Source organism: Gekko japonicus, unplaced genomic scaffold, assembly GCF_001447785.1.
Source record: "Gekko japonicus isolate JY-2015 unplaced genomic scaffold, Gekko_japonicus_V1.1 scaffold768, whole genome shotgun sequence".
Lineage (NCBI taxonomy): Eukaryota > Metazoa > Chordata > Lepidosauria > Squamata > Gekkonidae > Gekko > Gekko japonicus.
The window spans coordinates 490,530-511,656 of NW_015159733.1; the positions used below are offsets into that span (position 1 = coordinate 490,530).

The 21,127-nt window shown below is 40.3% G+C and overlaps 1 protein-coding gene across 1 annotated transcript in view; it reads left to right on the forward strand.

The window, feature by feature from the left end:
* The first annotated feature begins 4,343 nt into the window (after positions 1-4,343).
* Positions 4,344-21,127, forward strand: part of HSPA4 (heat shock protein family A (Hsp70) member 4) — a 48,057-nt gene continuing 31,273 nt past the window's right edge. Inside the window, exons 1-7 of the mRNA XM_015429184.1 lie at positions 4,344-4,765; positions 11,857-11,914; positions 14,669-14,809; positions 16,580-16,702; positions 18,448-18,547; positions 19,435-19,568; positions 20,503-20,747. Coding sequence (XP_015284670.1) covers positions 4,659-4,765; positions 11,857-11,914; positions 14,669-14,809; positions 16,580-16,702; positions 18,448-18,547; positions 19,435-19,568; positions 20,503-20,747 — 908 coding nt within the window. The 5' untranslated portion in view covers positions 4,344-4,658. The remainder of the gene's footprint in view (positions 4,766-11,856; positions 11,915-14,668; positions 14,810-16,579; positions 16,703-18,447; positions 18,548-19,434; positions 19,569-20,502; positions 20,748-21,127) is intronic.

Sequence of the window (21,127 nt, forward strand, 5' to 3'; positions counted from 1 at the left end):
TGTGTGTGAAGTTTGAAGAGAGAGCATAGTCTGTGTGACTATGGGAGTTTGAGTCTATTCTGTGTGAATAAGACAAACAGTTTAGTCTGTGTGACTATGACAGTTTGAGTCTATTCTGTGTTAATAAGACAAAGAGTTTAGCCTGTGTGGCTATATCTGTATGAGAGAGAGAGATTAGACTGAGTGTCTAAGCCTGACAGAGTGGAGTTTGGAGTTTGAGAGACTGTTTGTGACGCCAAGCTTTGCCAGTTATATTTATAAGTTCCTTTCTTCAGCAACACCTCAAAATCTATTTTGTTCTTTCTTAAATAAATAATTTTTTCATTTAAACTTATCCCAGCAATCAGAATAGTCCTTCCTCAGGGCCACATAGTCCTCTGAAGTGCCCAGACCCTAGGTCATTCTACCAAAAGAGAGAGATTTGGAATTTTTAATTCCTGGTGGCAGCAGAAATCTACCAAGTTCATGTACACAGAGTGCATTTAAAGGTAAAACCGTCTCCCCAATAAGTGAGGATGCCACAGTAAACATACTCATTTTGTGGCAATAATTCTGTAACAGCCAAATTTGGAGATAGTGGATAGATGTTAACACATACATACATATAAAGATAGATCAAAGTGGGTAGCCATATTGGTCTGAAGCAGTAGAACAAAGTCAGAGTCCAATGGCACCTTTAAGACCAACAAAGTTTTTTTCAAGGTGTGAGCTTTCGTGTGCATGCACACTTCATCAGATGATGCAATGGAATTACATATCATAGGACAAACAGGACAAACCCTACGCCAGAGGATAAATGGACACAAATCGGACATCAGGAATCACAAGACTGAAAAACCTGTAGGGGGACACTTCAACCTTTCAGGACATTCAATGGCTGACCTTAAAGTAGCTGTTTTATTGCAAAGGAACTTCAGGAACAGAATGGAAAGGGAAATAGCTGAATTACAAGTTATTACAACACTCGGAACAAATGCCCCGCTAGGACTTAACAGGGATATTGGTTTCTTATCCCATTACACATGCTAACTCATTCTATCCTCACATATGTGTTCTCGCCAAGAAGGGCTATACATCCCCTATATTTTGATCTTTTTCTTTTCTTTTCTGAGATAGTATAATAGTGATTCTAATGCAATGCAATATCTTGTTGACCTCTGAAATAACACTGTACCCCAGGAAAACGATTCTGTCAGGTAACTCTATGGTTTATTGAAGCAAAATGTTATTACTACTCTTAGCAATTAAGAATATAATTGAATATGTAATGTAATTTGGAGTGTTAGATTTCAATGCAGTTCTTTGTTTTGGGGACAAGAAAAACACTGCACAGCCAAGATGCTGTAAAATCTAGCTCCATGCTTAAAAGGAGATGGATGGGGTATAAGGACAGGATTCTCACAAATTAGGACACATCAATCTCCAGTTCTAACATATTTATTACCTATGTTGTCCCCCACCCCAGTTGAACCAAAACAGATGATAACCAGGAACAAAGCTTGTCATTCTTTTGATCTGTTAAAAAATGTGTCCTCACTATTTTGCAGGCTAACTTAACAAACCACTCCTATATATACAACTATGATATGTAATTCCATTTCATCGTCTGACGAGGTGTGCATGCACACGAAAGCTCACACCTTGAATAAAGCTTTGTTGGTCTTAAGGGTGCCACTGGACTCTAACTTTATTCTATATGTATAATTCTATATTCTATATGTATAAAGCTTATTTCAATGGCTTTTTAAAAATCAAGCAGACTAAAAGAATTATTACCGTTTGGCTGATATAGTTTTTATAATGCTGCTAATCATGATCATGGTAATATGGTAACCTGAACTGTTCTGTCTGTATCTCACTGTCCCATAGTAAGCTGGGTCATACCTTTCTAAGCCCTTTGCACTGGATTCAATGGATTTATAAGGGTGTAACTCTCCTTAGAGCTGCGGTGGCTCAAGTGGTTAAGACACTGAACTGCAGGCTGTGGAAGGTCAGTAGTTCAGCAGTTCAAGACCCAGGTGCCGCAAGACGGGGTGAGCTCCTGTCTCTAGTTCCAGCTCCTGCCAACCTAGCAGTTCGAAAGCAAGAAATTGCAAGTAGATAAATAGGTACCACTTCAGTGGGAAGGTAACAGCGTTCCGTGCGCCTTGGGGTTTAGTCATGCCGGCCACATGACCACGGAAACGTCTTCGGACAGTGCTGGCTCTTCGGCTTTGAAACGGATATGAGCACCGCAACCCTAGAGTCGGATTCGACTGGCTTTCGAGCAAGGGAACCTTTACCTTTTTAACTCTCCTTAGGATGGCACTTTAATTCAATTAGTATTTTTATTGTCTTTTTTTAAATACTTGGAGGTGCAAGACAAAGGGATAGCATGTTATCATCAATATAGTGTTAAATGGTAACTAATAATGCCCATTGAGCTGTGGTGGCTCAGTGGTTAAAACACCGAACTGCAGACCAGAAGGTCGGTAGTTCAGCAGTTCAAGACCCGAGTGCCACAAGACAGAGTGAGCTCCCGTCTCTGGTCCCAGCTCCTGCCAACCTAGCAGTTTGAAAGCAAGAAATTGCAGATCAGGTCATTGAAACAATCACGAGCAATGCATCCAGTGTTCCATCTGCCATGGGCAGTGCTGCCCATGGAATTTCTTGGAGAAGTATGGAGCATGTTACAATGGCTGCAATACTAAGGACACTTTCCTGGGAGTAGTCCTAATTAAATAACATGTTACTTACTTCTGAGTAGACTCACATAGGATTGCTCCCAATATCAATCAAGTGTAGCTTTAAAAAGAGCAGTGCTTATTATTGTTTATTGTTACCCCTGGGTTGGGAAAATCAAATAATAAAAAAGGGAAGAATGGAACTGTAATATTTTATTAGGTCTCCTAGAATGGAAAAAATAATTAAGAGCAAGAGAGCCATTATTCCCCTTCACACTGCACAAGATGAAGGATCAACAATGTGCATGGATACTAAACAGAGCAGTCATTTTCCTGGCCCAGTTGGGCACACATGCAGGAGGGAATAGTCCCTCCTTTAGCTGTCTTCTTGCTTTGAATGCAAATGGGAAGAAAACATTATCTTCTCATACTTGGGTTTGGGCTGTGCAGCCTGCAGTATTTAAGAATCCCCAGTCCTGGAGTCTTTACTGTCATCTACCTCTTCCCTGATTAACAGAAGGTAAACCTCTGATTGGTCACACCAATTAATCAACTTGAGTGACAATGCTGACCATCTTATGCCATCCACCTTGTATCTTAGATGATATCCCCTTCACTGGGGAACTCTCTGTTGGGTGAACACAGCATGGGGTGGGAAAAAAGGTTTTCTCTTCCAGACCTCACAACTCACAGTCACAGTGAGAACAATGGGAAATAGTATTATTGCTGCAGGTAAATACTAGTCGTGAGATACTTCCACTAAAAGAGAAGAAGCTGGAAATGAAATATGTTTGTAGCATTTCCTCAGAAACTAAGACTACAATCCCAAGAATCCCAAAAACCAGGTCCATGGTGCAAAAGGGGGGCCAGGACCCATCAGTGATTTGCCATACACCTCTGATCAGCACTAGGGGTTGGTGTGAAATCTGTCACAACTCTTTCAAGTGTAAATCCTCTATATAAAAAGGAAGATGTTGAGGTAAAAAGGTATGATTTCTGTCATTAAGCTTCCAGATATGCATTCTTTATGCAATTGGCTAGAACGCAGTTAGCAGGGCTGAAGAGTCTTGATTTTTAAAAGCCTGGGAGGGGGGGAGAAAGCAGAGAAAATAAATAATGAGGATTAACCACCAATGTACTCATCCACACCCACCCACACCCATTCTCTGGCTACAGGCTTGCCAAGAAAGCTTTCCCAGGAGTCAGTCCCATTGAATAGACTTCAGAAGAATTTTGAAGAAGCCTGTTCAGGATAGCAGTGAAGACCCAATTTGGTCTCTGTTGACTTAACGAAAGTAAATATTATCTGACTTAACTTTTGGATTTTGCTTCAGACTAACCCGGCTACTTACAGCCTAGCCACAGTGAGGCCTTGGAGGTCTCCCATCCAAATACCAACCAGGGCTTAGCTTTTGAGCTCTGACGAGATCTCGCTAGCCTGGGCTAACCAGATCAGGGTTTTTCTCTGTGAACATCCGAAAAAGATGATCTGGGCACGCGCAGAGAATGGCAGAGATCGGGTTTGGCGGATTGCCTACCGGGATATCCCACCTTCCTGCCTAAACTGTCTTTAAAAAAAAAACACCATATCGCTGGAGGCGGAGCAATAGACTTTCAGTGATGACGCTAACGCGCCTACATAAGGGGAATCTCGCGAGACAATCGTGCTCTCCCACCCGCCCCTTGACGGGACAGGACAGGATCTTTCGAGATCTCTCTTTTCTCCTTTGCTGCCGCTTCGCTTCCCCCCCCCCGCCCCTTCATCGTGAGGAGTCGCGCGCCGCCGCTTATTTAAACAGTCCGTCTTGGCCGCGGTCGCTCTGAGTGAACCGAGGGTCGGCGGCGGACGGGACGTTTCCTCGCGGCGTCGCTCGTCCACCACCACCCCTGCCCGCCTTCTTTCTTTCCTGTCCAGCGGCCGGCTCCAAGCCTCCACCGCTCCTTTGGCCCTCTCAGTCCGCCTCCCTCCCGACCCGCACTGCTCCCTCTCTCAGCATGTCTGTGGTGGGGTTCGATTTGGGCTTTCAGAGCTGTTATGTGGCCGTGGCCCGAGCGGGGGGCATCGAGACGGTCGCCAACGAGTACAGTGACCGGTGCACCCCGTGAGTAACGGGCACTGTGGGACGGCTAAGGGGCGGGTGTCTGCGGGCAGAGGCCGACAGAGAAGGCTCGGTGGGGCTGGTGGGGCGCGCCAAGGGGCGGCGGGGGGGGGGGGGGGGAGAGACATAACGAAGCGAACTTTTTAACCTAGACAGCCTGAGTCAAGTTTTTAGGAAAAGGGGCTAGCCCAGCCATGGATCCTACTGTCTGTCTGTCGGTTGGTTGGTTAAGAGGAGCAGGTGGTTTTCCACACTGAACAGCAAAATCTTTTTTTTTTAAAGAAAAGTGGCGGCTGTACGTTGATTCAGTGCGTAATAAAAGCCACTACGCTTTGGAGGGGAAGGAAGTGCCCTTCCCCCACGTGGGTGAGCCTAGAGAAAGATGGTGAATGGTTCAACCCGGTCTGTGCACATTAGTTCGGGAGATGTGCATAATACGAAGAGGGTGGGGACGAAGCTTCTTCTAAGTGTGATAGTGCTCAATGTTTGTTGAATTTTGGGAGGCATTCATTTTACATCGTGCTTTTTCACACAGTAGGGATCTAAAGTGGCTTACAATTTAAAAAGGGGTGGGGCTTCAGAGCATGAGTTTCTCTGTCTCTGCCACTAGTGGATCTTTCTCCTAGCTCTTTGCTATGACTCTCAGGCTGCTGTGTCTCTGGTCATGTCCTTACTTTGAGTAACTGTAACAGAGTAGCAAGCAACTAACTTTATCAGGCCTTACACCGTTCCTGCCAGACAGCTAGCCTGGCTTTCCCACTTTCGTTAATGTGTTAAAAGATTTCTATTGCAAAATCAATTTGTTCAAGAATATGTCAGAAGTTGTTTGTTACTTATCATCTTGAAATTATTCATAAATAGGCACTTAACTGGGGTTAAGGTTGATATTCTCAGGTGTGTACCTGTTTTTTTTGGCACAGGACTTAATTTGTTTATCCGTGGTATGTGTATTTGTGATGCCTACATAAAGCTGTTTTAATGTGTATTTTGTCAGAAGCTGTAAAAGAAAATAAACGTAAGTATAAAATGCAACATGTAGGACTATTAGTGATACTTTTCAGAAGACTCATGTTGAGACGCTCTGGAGGGAGAAGGAGATACAGCTTATGCCTGCCATTTTTTTAAAAAAAACATAAGAGCAGCTGTTCTAGAAGTCCTAATAGGCCAGATTAGCCCAATTGGCTCTTCGAATTTTTGAAGTTAAGCAGTATTGTTCATGGTTAGTACTTGGACAGGAGACCACCAAGGAAGACCGGGTTGCTATGCAGAGGAAGATAATGGAACTTCATAGGGTTGCCATGAGTGGGCTGTGAATCGACAGTTCACTTTATGCTGGATCAAATCAGTGGTTTTCTAGTACACTATTCTGGTTCACACAGTGAATATCTACATGCTGTGTTAGTTTGGTACAGTACAAATAAACTGGAGTTTAGTAGTACCTTAAAGGCTAAAAAGCATACGTTTTCCTGCAGTAGAAACCACTTCATCTGGTGCAAGTAGTGGGTCCTCACTAAGCAGACATCTATATATTAGATTTTTTAAAATTTCAAGACCAGTTATAGGCTGCTTGGCAGAATTTTAAATTGTTCATTAGACGGAGTATTTTGTGCATAACACTAAATTTGTATTAATGAATTAGCAGAAGTTCTCAAACAAGAAATGTTTGTAGAGACTCTTTTCCACAAAATCTATTGCTGTTACTACCAGGATTAGTTAGTTGTATTTGCGCACATTGAATGTTCTCTCCTAGCTACATTATTGTTTAGGGTGTCATGGCAGGGATTGGTGGTACAATATTAAGCTATATAAGGATGAGATTGAATTTACCTGGGGTGAACTATATTAAAATATCTTCCCTTCTGCCTCTTCATCTCCAGTTTTGTTCCAGTTAATATGAAGAAAAATAATGCTTGCGTTCATGTGGTGCCAGTTCCCTCTTTTAATCAAACCTTTTGGTGTTTTCCTTCAAGAATCACATCTGCCCAGTTATTGTAACTGGATTAACAACACGTCTGAATGTTATATACTTTAGCCAATGGTGTTTTTTGAGAATCCTAAGGTAGATTGGGATATTGGTTGCTCTTTGAGACACGCAAAAATGTACTCAGAAACAGTTTGGTGCCCATGTGAATATGAACTGTCAATTTAAAAAATCAAACATAATTTGATTTCCTTTAAAATTCATTTTATTTTCGTGTTGTTTTTTTTTAAAACTTAAGCTATAATAAGCTTCTCTGTTAAAAGATATTCTGATTGAAAATTTGGTTCCACCTGAAGGTCTCTGTGGATGGAGGGGGTGTCCATCAGCAGAGCGCAACTTCCCTCCCTTCCAAGAATTCAGTGTTTTCAATGTTATAAAATTTAACTCAATATCCAAAGATGCTGGTACTCTTGTGATCATGCTCTTGACCAGATAATGCCCTTCTATTCACTATGACATTTATTTTCTAATTTCAACTTCCCCCCTGCCTCTCAGATGGCAAAAATTAATCTATGTGCACTAAGGGTAGGGTAGGATATCTCAGTTTGCAGCTCACTCTCTAAAGTATTGTGTTTATTAGAAATTAATCTTGTTGAAAACTAGCGGTGCTATCTTGAGTATAGTTGTACCCTAAATCACCTGCTGTCAGATCTTTTTAACTGGAGATGCCAGGGATTGAATTTGGGACCGTCTGCATGCCGAGCAGATGCTCTATCACTGAGCCCACAGCCCACAACTCTATTTCAAATAACATGGAAGAGCAGCCCATGCCTAATTTGCTTAAACTATTATTAAGTATATTGTTGAATGCTTTCACGGCCGGAATTCATTAGTTGTAGATTTTCCGGGCTGTATGGCCGTGGTCTTGGCATTGTAGGATGTGACGTTTTGCCAGCAGCTGTGACTGGTATCCTCAGAGGTATAACACAAAAAGATGAAGTACTCTTTGTGTCAAGGTGAGAAGAAAAATGGTAGGCAGGTAATTTATATCTACTCAGGAAGGTGGGGTAGGGCTGAGCCATTATCTTGTAGGAGTTCCCCAGGCTGTGACATGCTAATGGAGGAGCTTTCCTGAGGAGGTTCTTTTGCATATGGATTGGCTGTTGAAATTCTAATTTTATCTGAAGGGCAATATGTAAGATGTAGAGCATTTTGTGTTTTTCAGGACAAGAAACCATGCCCTATTTATTTTTAAACTCTCTTCTTTCCTGTTGAAATTGTGTTTATGTTTATGACTTTCAATGGCTTCCCTGTGTAATCTGACATGGTAATTGGATGTATTGTCCAGCCTTTCAGAGTCTTGGAATAAGATACTGTGTCCTGTTTGAGTTAGGGTATGTTCAGCCACTGCTGATTTTTCAGGTTGGCCCAGTCTGCAGTGTCTTTCATGTTCTTTTATTCTTGTGTGAATGCTACGCTGTGTGGTCCCGATGTAAACCTGTTCACAACTGCACAGTATGCAGTATACTCCTGCCATTTGCTTGAAGTGCGCGGTTTAGATGATTTAGTTCATTGTTGAGAGAGTGCGGTTCACATATCCGTCTTGCGTGATCTACTAATGTTTTGATTATGCCTCCCTAAAATTCATGACTCAGTCCCACTCTGACCCATTGTGAGTTTATATATGCTATTTTTGATTGTGTTAAATTAACCTTGTTAAAATGTAGGGTGCTGGGACAGGGGGTATTTAATTCCAAAGGTAGTGTGTTCTTGAGGTTTGATTTTCTTACTCTCTATTTTCTTACTCTCTAGCATGCATCTCTCAGTTGTAAGTTCCATTTGCCAGAGAACTGTAGTACTTTGGTGTGTGGTAAAGTATTAGTAACTTGTCTGATTCTCGCTTGGTGACTTCAGTTTGTGGTGTCAAATCACAGTCAAAATTTATATGATGAAAGTGGCCAGATGTGATTAAACTTGGCATGTTGTGAATGTGCTTTACCATCAGCCTTATAATTTCTGTAAATGCCACATTATCCCATTTTTACAAGACTGTCAGCCCATACATATCTGTATTAATCACTTACAGCAGGTCAGTAGCCTGAAAAGTAAAGTAAACTTGCTTCCTTGCTCATTTGGAGGCAAATATTACTTGGCTACAGGTAAAGAGATGAGTGGCTATTAACATACCTGAGTGCTTTGCATCATGCCAAGCACCAGAATTCTAGTGCATGCTCTTTTATAGAGAAGCTGGAAAAGCTGTTTTAGATTTCTTTCTTTTTCTTGATGAACTTGACTTAGTAACTCACACTGGTAAAATGAGTAGCTCACTCCATTCCTTTCTTCCCTTTATTTTCTGATACTGCCTTGCCAGTGTTTTGGCAGATAAGAAAGAGGTTCTTTATATGGGATGCCATACCTCTCTCAGCCAATTGCTGTAGTTATCAGGTAGTGTATGTCCACTGTGTCAGCATACTATCACAGGAGCCTCAAGGAATGAGTTCTCAAGAACCTGCCATCTGTAATCTTCATGTGACTGTAAGATTGTAATCAGGGTTCACAGATCTTTCACTTGTTATTCGTATACTTCAAGCTTAGTTCATATCAATTTGGCAATAAAGAAATTAAATAGGGAAATATTTAAAGAAATCTTGTGTCCCTTTGCATAGTGGATTTATTTTGACTTTCACTATAATAAACTTACAGCACACTCCTAAAGCTATTAAGTCTCACTGACTTTAATAATCTTCTTCAACGTAAGCTAGGATTGCCATCTTAGAGATACAAGTTCCCTATGTTGGGTTACAGTCCTGAATTGCAAGGTTGGAAGTGTATTCCTAAACATCTGTGCTTTCTTGTTTGCCCATGATACTGAAGAAGAAGCCTGTTCTTCGTATGCCAGTATGTGTAACATAATGGCTTGTGTTGCAGGTTTGGCAAACTACTTGCTTGGAAGAAATTGTTGCTCATTCTGCCAAGGTGGCTAACAACAATAATAGTGTGACATATTTAGTTTGACACAGTGATAGCATTCAGATGTAATGAACAAATGTGTGCAGGACAAGAATGAGGCAGAAGTCCTTAGGTTTGCATGCTCTTTCTTTTCTCCCCTTGCACATCCCACTTTTGGAATACTTCCTGTCTTCACTCTAATTCCAATTTGTTGTGACAATCAAAATGGGTGGTTCAACAAATGGTGGCCTTTCCCCCCTAAAGCAAGATTCTAAACAAGTACAATTAGATTCATGGGGCAGGGAGCCCACGGACTTGATTCATTTTCTTGTTCGTTTTTCTGAATGCAGCCAGTAGGTATATCTCTGAAACCTCTTGCTGGTATGGCAAGTTTAGCTTTGTTACTGAAAAGTTCTACATTTGGTTGTAGTAAATTCAGAACTGCAGCTTCCTTTTTGGGTTAGGACAAGGGAACTGAGAGACAATATGGTGTAGGTGCTAGACAAGGGCTAGAGAGACTCAAATTCAATTAAATTCTCACAGCCATGAAGCTTTGTGGGTGATATGGGGCCCATTGCTTTCAGTTTAACCTGCCTTGCAGAGTTGTGAGAAAAGAAGGGAGGAGAGCCTTGAGCACTGCCCTGGAGGGAAGGCACAATAAAGTAATAATTTCTGTTGGTGCAGCTCTTCTGGAATTTAAATGTACTCTGGTTGAAATGTTATTTACTTAATTTATAGCCTGCCTTTCTCAATGGGACTCAAGGTGGATTATGAAGCATAAGAACAGTAAAGACCTCCAATAAAGAGAGCAGCAGGACTACAATTACAGAATTGGAGATCAGTGCAAACAAAAAACTAGAAGCTAAGAGATACCATAAAGCATAAAATGCATTAGAAGTACAGATATGAAGTATTGAGGACTTTTTTTGGAGCAGTGGGAATTCTGGGGAATACTGGGGGGAAAACCACCTATTAAATATTTTCTCTTTTTAAAATGAGTGAGATACTTTTAAAGGCAAGGTGGGCATATTCTAGACACATATTTAGCTCTTAAATCCAAGATGCATTTTGGCATCTAGAAAGATACCTAATCTTCATGAGGGAAGCAGTCAGGGCTTTCATTATTTCTCAGCAGTTGCATGCCTTCTATTGTCCTTTTGACTTGATATGGTTGATCTTTTCACCTGTCTCTCAAAGCATTGTGACACATTTACTCAAGGACTGGGGGGAAAGGAGTGTATTGCCCACCTTGCTGGTTGGAGGAAAAAGATCAGAAGGAGACTTACGAATTTTCCCAGTTTTTCCCCGGGCCTTCACATCTCAGTTTGGGGCGCAGTCAGTAACACTTGCAACTTGGAGAGAGGTGAAGCAGCAGTGTGCTGAATTATTTAGTATGCTGATGCTTATGGTGAAACCTGTGTTTATATAAAAAAAAACCCTTTTCAATCTGTGAGTATTTCAAAGAAGCAATATGTTTATATTTAAATTAGACAACAGTGATTTGCGTATGAATTAGCTATGGTTGCTCGGCTTTGCAGTTGCCTGTGAGAGTGAAGTATTCAGTTTACTGCTTATATAATTTCTATTGAAGACCAGGTTACATTAATAAACATTTAGATTCTTGGCAGGTATTCTCCAAATGTTGTAAACAGTATATTGTTTAATGTTCCCCCCTGCATAAAAAGTAATATTTTTCTTTACACTGTTTCCAATATGATGTTGTATCTAATTCTGAATATGGCCTTAGAAAAATCCACAAAATAAGGTAATATTCAGGTGGGGGCATTTAACTACTGACACAGGGCAAGAGAATCTTTGGGTTTGCAAAAGATCCCAGGAGGAGGAAGCAGGGTCCTGCTTGGGTGGGTCGAGTCTCCCCCTGCTCCATAAATTTCTCAGGGGTCCCTGCTTGTTCCTTACAATATGCTTGTACAGCAGTGACAAGGTAAGACACAGCAGAGGATGTTGACTTAGAAGAAACTTGTGGATAGATTGCATTGATCTTTCAGTAGTTTAGTAGTTTACATCTATAGAAACTAATAGCTTCTCTGTTGCAGCTTTAGTTTATCAAGATGAACTCCTATGGAGTTGACTAGTATTACATAGCATCTTTGTAAATAGATCCGCTTTATTAGACCCTCATTAAGCTTCTTGAATTTATTTTGATTTGTAAATAAACTGATATAGTTCAACTATTTCAAAACCATATTTCTTTTCATTCTAGGTCATGTATAGCATTTGGACCTAAGAATCGTTCAGTTGGAGCTGCAGCTAAAAGCCAAGTAAGGATTTTGTGCTTTCAGGAATGTTTTATGCAGGGGTCCCCAACTTTATTCAGACTGTGAGCACTTTTGAATTTTGAAAGAGAATGGTAAATCCTACCACAAAATAGCAGCCACAGGAGGTGGTCCCAAACTAGCTGCCTCAGAATGCAGATCCAAATGAAATACTTTCCTCCTCTCACCTTCTAGGAAGAAGGAAATCCTGAAGGTGGAGTGGAATTGCACGCTAAGAAAGGCCCAAGTATGTTGTCAAAGGCTTACCAGTCTTCCTGCTCTTCCTATGGAAGTAACAAGCTCTGCATTCCAGTGCCTCAACCTACTTTCTGAAAGCTCAGGGGGTGCCACAGGAGACACCAGTGGATACCATTATGTCCATGGACACCACAGTGGGGAACACTGAGCTTATGTGATCACAAATGGAACAGCACTTCAGGAAGAAAAAAAAAACCCTGCACTTTATGGTGCAGTGGTTAAGTGTGTGAGACTAGTTTCTGGGAGACTCAGGTTCAAATGCCCACTTGTGCCATGGAAGCTTGCTTGGAGGACCTTGGGCCAGTCACACTGTCTCAGCCTAACCCACCTCACAGAGTTGTTAGGATAAAATGGAGTGGAGGAGAATTATGTAAACTGCTTTGGATCCCTATTGGGTAGATAGGCAAGGTATAAATGAATTAAATAAAAAATAATTACAGTGGCTTAGCTGCTTGTTATACTTCAACGTAGATATATAGTAGACTTGCCTTGTTTGTGCAACTGTATCGTGCCCTCCGTTGCTTTTTATGTCTTTTTTCTGTGATCATGTACAAACATTGGAGGGTCTGTTGAACTGCATTGTGAACTTCAAAAGATGTATCCTGTATTTATTAGTCCTCATACATGAGAAGCGCCACACTTCGTGGTTGGCATTAATTCTTACTGAACGCTAGGAACATATTTATCATAATTACTTATTGGGTGCCTGCAATTTATCTTTTACACAAATAAAGGTATCTTAAAGTTGTGACTTTAAAAAAAAATTCACTGTGTCTTTAATTGCTGGAGATTGGCACTGGGAATTGCTGATCTAAACATTAACAGCATGAAACCTGCTGGTGTGTATTTGCTTCTTGAGTTCAGGGGAATACAATAAAAAAAAATCCTTGAGTAGAAAAGAAAAAGGTGTTTTGGGTTATACTATTAAAACACCAATCTCATCCCAGGGAGGTGCATCATAGCCATATGCCCTCAGCTTGGACATGGATGTAGATCTTGCCACTATGCTTGGCAACTTATCCCTGTGGCTGCACAGGAACAAACTTTCCTCTTACTTTGGAAACTGAAAAGACAGATTTTTGTCTCCAAAACAAGGAAGCATTTTCAGTTTTCCTCTACCTTGTTGGTGTATGAGAACCTTCAGAAGAACCCAGGAAGCCTCAACTTTGCATCTTCAGGGGATGGCCATTTGGAAGTAGCTGCCTTTGTCGAGGATTGTTGGAACCTCGCAATATTTTGTGACCCCCCCCCCCCCCCACACACACCATTTTTGATTGGCCCTGTATCTTGGCAGGTATTTCATGGTTTCACTCACTATTTCTCAAAATTCTAAAAAGTGTTTGCCAGCTCAGAAAGGTTGAGGACCCTGCAATAGATACTTGGTTCAAGAACTCTATTCTTTGGTTGAAAAAGTGGAATAAAAATGTAATGAATGAAAATGAATGAATGAATTTGGCACACTTTCTGTTAAATTTGTGGTTTGGCAATAAGAAGCTTGACTTTCACAGCTGGAATTTATGGTTGCTTAGAGCTGAAATACATTGGGCTTCAACATCCAGTAGAATATACATATGTTCAAACAGTATTAAATTTTGAGTTACTACTGTAAGTCTAAAAATATAAAGCAAATGGAAGTCCCTTGCAGTTATATCTTTCTGAGACCCTTGATTTCCAATAAAATGTAAATCTGCTTAAGAAGGCACTGTAGGTATCTTAAGCTTTTTGCTTAAAGGTGCATTTACAGTATCAGATGTTATCCAGGAATGATGGACAATATCTTGCTATCTGTGTGAGGGTTTTGGTGGTACCCTGAGGGCCTTAAAACTTGCTTTAAGGAGCTGTGCAGCCATTATTTCCTTTGTACGCCTTTAGTGTTCCCTCTAAGCTGAGTTAGTATGAGCTAGCTCACGTTTTTTTTAGCCTCCGGCTCACACATTTTAGTCTTAGCTCAGGAAGGATGGCTCCAGAACAAACTAATTTATGCAGTAGCCAAAATCGCTCGCTCACAACTTTAATGCCAGTAGCTCCCAAAGTAGAATTTTTGCTCTCTGGACTCCACAGCTTAGAGGGAGCATTGCTTCTTTCCCATTCATACAAAAGAGCAGAGCTAAAGGGGGATAAGGGGTCATTAGGACTGAGATATATAGGTAATCCTATGCTCTCCATTTTATTGTGCAGTAGTTCATTGAGTAAGACTGTATCTTATTCTTCAAGGAAAATCATTCCACTTCCACTTTTTTTGAAGAACAAGTAAAAGTATAACTGTCAAGGTTATAATTTTCTATATATTCCTTAAGTATAACTTTGAATAGTTTTTAGCTGTGCATCCTATTACTTTGTTTTTATATCATGGACATTAAATATTTCTTGAATAACCCTGTTTATATGTACTGCATGTAAGACCAGAATAACTGCAAGTATGATTGAACAAGAAGAAATGTTAGATTTTGGTAGAACTGAGGAAACCCTGCCAGATGGGACTGAACTCTTCTCCCCTTTTAGGTAATTTCAAATGCAAAGAATGCAGTACAAGGTTTTAAAAGATTTCATGGACGTGCGTTTTTGGATCCTTTTGTTCAAGATGAAAAAACAAAGCTTGCTTATGAACTTGCCCAGTTGCCGACAGGCTCAGTTGGTATCAAGGTGAGTCAACTCTACAACAAATGAAAGATTGCTTTAAAGTGTGTGGTCATGGCATTTGCCTGTGCAAATGCATTGCAGTTTTACTATGGAAATGGTAGCTGTGATGGACTGCACTTTTAAAAGCTTAGACTTTAGAGCTGATGCTTATATTCCAAAATAACAAAAGATTGTATTCAACATAGAGGGGAAAGGTCAGGTGAAATCAGAGGTAAAATTCCTGAGTTAATGTAGATAACTCTGAGATATAATCAGTACATGCACAAACTTTAGTTCTTATGTTTCAGGCTAACGGGAGTTTCTTAAGCTTTTCACAGAGACTTAAATCTTTATGTTGAGAGGCCTTTGTTCCAGTGTTTTCTCCAAACACTCCAGTACACTTTCTTTAAGTATTCTTTGATTCTTTCGGTTTCCAGAAGGCAGGTACACACTTTCCAGTACCCAACCCTCTTCCCTTGAAAAACCAGTACTCATCTTGAGTTTTTAACGGACTCTTAAGGTATCTAAAGGCAGTTTCTAACCAGACCAGAGCCAGGGATCACCTTCAGAGCTAACTCCGTGTTTGACTGGGTAGGGAAATTCTTCTTTCCATAGAAGATCTATCCTCTGGCCCAAATGGGAGTCTCTGTCTAACTACTGACTTGTCCTTGCCAATTTTCCACAGTTCTCCTGTCTGTGTTAAACTGCTTTCAATCAGGGCTGAATTCCGAATGATTTCTCCTCCTCAGCATTCAGTTCTAAAATCTCGCTCTGCTGAGCTGCTGCTAACCAATCAGATCTCTTGGAACAGCCTGTCACTCAAGGCTCTCTGGCTCTGTGAAGAATTAACCCTTCACAGTCCTTTATCTGTTTACACAGCACTTCTAAGTTTTTAAAAGTGCAGTCCATCGGAGTAGCACCGCAGAAAAATCAGATAAGTAAAATAGAAATAAATGTTTTATTTTCAGAAATGGTAGCCATCTTGAACACGTTTTGAAAATTGACTCTAAACTGCTATTGGGTGTGTTTCCTTTTTTGATGTAAAATCAGGTTGATGTGAAATGTACATTTTTACAAGGTCTACTATTTAGTTTCAAAGTATGGTCTGTAGTCAAACTTATTTTGAAATATTAAAAAATGAGTGAAACGTTAATGTTTATTTTCAAAATAGGGAAGAAACCTCTACATGTTTAGGACTTGCATTCAAATGTCACACTTAATTGTGTTTAAATGACAGTGCACTAACCTGGTTTGTTGCCCAGCTTGTGCACATGCTTTATTCCTTCCCCTTCTTGTGCTGAGAATTGCAGTTAAAACTAATATCAGTTAACAATTGCAGATGTGTGAGTTAACCAGAGTTGGGGCCTCTTGCTGACTGGGATTCTAAACCAGAGTTTAATCCAGGATTAGAACTTCAGATAGCTCTCCTGCATCCCCTCACTGACTTTAATTAACCCATGCGGCAGCTGCATTCCTTTGGCACATATAACCATTTGTATGACATGGATGCTCAAGGATTCTCCGCATGAGACAAAAGCTTGAGAGATGTATGTGAGGCAGACAACAAGCCAGGTTTATGTACAGTTTTACTTAACCACAACTAAGTATGGTATCTGAATTCAGCCTAAATTTGGCATTAGTAAAATACCACTAAAGATGTTCTTGAAAGTTTAAATCTTTTATAGTAGAAAAGAGCAAGAGTCCAGTAGCACCTTAAAGACTAACAAGATTTGTGGCAGGGTTGAGTCACTGCTCCTTCTTATACCAAGCCCTCATTTTTATTTACACCAAAAGGTTATGTATATGGAAGAAGAACGAACTTTCACCATTGAACAGATAACAGGAATGCTCCTCACAAAACTAAAAGAAACTGCAGAGAATGCCCTTAAGAGACCTGTAGTTGATTGTGTTGTATCCGTAAGTATATAATTTTTATACTAATATTTTTGTAAATGCAAGCAGTCTCTGTTCTTGGTATTTCAGCAGCCTCACCAATTGTTTGATTTTCTAGGAGCACGATTATCACTATTCAAACCCAATGTATTTCTAGATGATGTCATTCTTATTTAGATGTCCTTAGCTTTCTCCAATTCAAAATGCATTTCCCCAAGCCTGCAAGTATAATTCGACAAGGTGAATGGGGTCCAGCAATGTCAACTTCGTAAACCATGCAAATATTATTTAAAATAATGAACTAGTCAAATTTTATTTAGCATATCTTATTATCATTAGTTATAAGTTACCTTACGCAGTGCCACCTATTTTGGCAAGGAAGTAGTCTTTATTGTGCAGTGTTGAGCTATAGTAGAAGGGAGGTTAGATAGGGTTACTGTTAGACTGTAGGCAGTTGCAGTTGTGTTGAGACTGTGGCCATTTCCACAAAGGTTATTTGCCCTGGGTTCAGTGCTGTTGGGAAGCAGGATTTTTCCTATTTTGTCATAGTATTTTGGTGTATTTGTACACCACCCCAGGGTTCCTCAGCTTTCTCTGTTTTTTCCCATACTTGCTTTACTGTGAAGTTTTGGGGAAGATCACAGCAAAGCCTGGATGGTTGCCATGTGGCTAGGAAAGTTTGGCTTTTCCCAGTACTGCCCACACAGCTACTATGTTTCTTGTCCCTGCAGAGGCCATTCCCTCCAACTGCCACTGGAAGGCTTTTTTTGTTTTTAATTAGCAACTGATAATATTGTTATATCAATTGGTATATTGGGTTCTCTGAATTCTTAGAGGGTATAAAATTGCATTTGCTGAACGCTTCTTCAAAACTATTCTTAGATCTTTAAGTAGAAAATGAATTTTTAAGATTGCTCCTCCAGTTGAGGAGCAGACATGTATTATACTGTGATTCTAAGTAGACAGTTATATCAGTTGATGCTATGCTTTTAGCCAGATGTATGAACCACAACATGATGTCAGCCTTATAATAAACAAGTGCCTGAAATTTATTTTAAGCAATTATGCTTAGTAGCTAAACTGAGAAGTGATTTGTATTTAATTGCTTAAACTCTTTTTCTTTGCTTCATTGTGGCCCCGGTCACACGGGCAGGAAACTGCGGGGGAGAAGCGTGGCTGTTTGCCCTGGGGCAAACTACTGCGCAGTTACGTGATCAGACCTCCTGTGGAGGTACCGTGGAGGTTCCATGACAAGGGAGAGGTGCCGATCACAGGACAAGCTGGCGCGCAACGAAGTAGTGCGCGCCGCGGCAAACTGTTTTGTTTTTGTGTGTACATGACAAATGCGCATGCTCCGTTGGGTGCGCGTGCGCATCCACAGAGACTTGGACAAAAAAAACCCACCTTATTTGCAAGGGGGCATGGGCGGGCGCCGGATGCCACCGGAAACGCGATCAGACGCCCGCCCTTGCCCCGCAGTTTCCGGAAACTAGTACCTCCGAGGTACTAGTTTTTTGCCACGCAGTTTCGGCTGGAAGCCTCGGTTGAGCCACGGGAGTGCTACGCTTCCCAGATGTGCTGGTGAGATCGTGCCTGGAAACTCCACCTGTTTTCCGTCTCACTTGTGTGGCTTCTGTTCCGTGTGACCGCAGCCATAGCTACTCTGAGGCTTTATCTTAATTCCTAAAAATTGGTCTAAAAAATTGGCAATCTTGTCAGAGGGCTTGGAAGAAGGGTTGTCTTTTTTTAAAGTGGTTTGTGTCTTGTAGGTTCCCTGTTTCTTCACTGATGCAGAGCGGAGGTCTCTGATAGATGCTACACAAATTGCTGGACTCAACTGTTTGCGATTAATTAATGAAACAACTACAGGTAGCTACTTCATGTCCAAATAATATAAAGTACAGTGTTTTTTCCCATAAATCTTCCAGCAATCAGGTTCTGTTTTTTCAAAATTTATTCCAATGTTGGTATTGGCTTCAAAGGAAGAGGTCTCTTAATAAAACTACTTAGACTTATTCTAGGTATAGTGTGAAAGTAATATTACCTGGATGTGTATGAATTATCTCTACAAAAAACTTTGAACTCAGCTCTCAGTTCATATATAGTCAGCACTTGGATATACAATCACAATGGTAGTTTATGTTCGTTCTCTAGATGCCATGTAAAATAGAAGACTGTTGCCTTGTCTGTTGTTTTTGTTGCTTTAACTTAAATAACTGAGGATAGGGGGAGTTCTTTTACTTCTTGTGCTTTTTTGTAGCTTCATCTGAACTTTATTAAGCAGGGAAATCTGGTTTTTGAGTTGCATTCCTTAAAAAATTCTTTAATCTCAAGGGAATTTTGCAGCATTCCTAGGTATGTCTATTAAAACTGCATAGCATCCTATGCTATGATGGGGGATAGAATGTGGGTCAGTGAAAGATCCCATTATTTTCATGATGAAGGCCTCAGGATTTAATCTGTGTCCAGTTAAAAGATCTCAAATAATCAAGTGTTGAGCGAATTCAGTGCCTGTGACCCTGGAGAGCTGCTGCCAGTGAGAGTAGACAGTACCAAATTAGATACCCAGCAATCTGACTTTATATAAGGCAGCCTCATATGTTCATATGGTACTTGTATTTGTAATAAGTACCATTTGTAAACATCTTAATTTTGTTGGATAATTGTGTTATATATTGTAAACTGTTTTGTAAATTGTATACCTTGCAAAGAACAGGAATGACTTCTACTAATCGAGATCTGAATTCTTTCTTTAGTTGCTTTGGCATATGGAATTTATAAACAAGATCTGCCTGCACCTGAAGAGAAACCAAGAAATGTGGTATTCGTTGACATCGGGCATTCATCTTATCAGGTTTCTGTCTGTGCATTCAACAAGGGGAAGCTGAAGGTAAGGGTTAACTACATGTTTAAGGGGGCATTCCTCATTTAGCCAGTATGGTATAACAGAGAAGTAGCCAAGTGTTGGTATGTGAAGATAACTTAAAATTCAACCATCACATTGGCTTGAGGAATAGCTGCACCTTTTTTCCCCTTCTGAATGTTTTCTACTTGTAGGAAATCCATGAATTCTTGTTAGTCAGCAAGTCATACATTTCCAGAAATGAACGAGTCCTATCCAGTTACATCGCTGGCTTATAGCCATACAACATGAAAAGGCCAAATTGAAATGTCAGAAACGCAGTGCATAGGCAATAAATATGCTCATAGGGCAGTATCATAACTCCTTTTTCATGGTTCAAATGCGAGATGAGAGAAGGCAGAACAGCTAGCAGGATATATAAAACCCTACTCTCACTCTTTACTGCTACAAGTGTATACCAAATACTGGTTTGTGAAAGAGATACAGACCATAACAAAAAAGTTGAGGCAACTTTACATACTTTTGAATAGGCTTAAAAAGTATAGTTCAGTAGCGGCCAGAACTTACATTCATGAATAGTCTCAGGTCAAATATGAGTAAAAAGCTGACTTACAGGGGACTCACATTCCATTCCTTGTAATGGAGGCATCAAAATATTATTTAAAAACTCTTTGAGTTAAAATGCAAAGGTCTTTGGAAAGACAGTGGCTATGTCAAGTATGTGAAAGGCTGCTTTGTCATTGGCCAGAGCTGTTGACACAAGCTTTGAAGCTGGCAAGTTGATTAAAAAAGTGTGGTGGTAATTGGGAAGGGGGCTTTTTGAGTTGTGTCTTTGAGATATGGTATCACTGTTGCTCTACAATTGCTTCATAGAACTTTGTGTGTAACAATGATTTTCAGTCAGCCCTGTGATTTCTGAGAGGTAACTAATTGACATTCTTTGATCCTCTTTATTATGAAGGTTCTTGCAACAGCATTTGATAGCACCCTTGGTGGCAGGAAATTTGATGAAGTGTTAGTAAATTATTTTTGTGAAGAATTTGGGAAGAAATATAAATTAGATGTAAAGTCCAAAATCCGTGCACTGTTGAGGCTGTCTCAGGAATGCGAGAAACTGAAGAAGTTGATGAGTGCAAATGCCTCTGATCTGCCAATGAATATAGAATGCTTCATGAACGATATTGATGTTTCTGGGACTATGAACAGGTACCCTATTTTAATATTTAGATAGAATTTATTTCTTAAATCTGTCTCCTTTATTAAGGTGAACATTCTACCTTGTCTCTTTTGCTACAAATCTATTCATACCTAGTAGGCTAAGGGCCAATGGAAAGTGGGATGTGAAAAGTAGCTCTTAATTTCAGAACAAAATATTTTTCTTGCTTCAACAACTTACTGTTTATAGAGAACCTTCAGGAGAGCACTACTTTAGTTCTTAAATGATGTAAACAACAAAATGAATTTTATAAAGGTGGGATTTACATATTTCAGTTGACGTCAAGGCTTCTACATATGAAGCAATTTTCTTTCACTGCATTCTTTTTCACCCTCTGTATGCTCTTGCACCCTGAAAAGCGGCTTCTGAG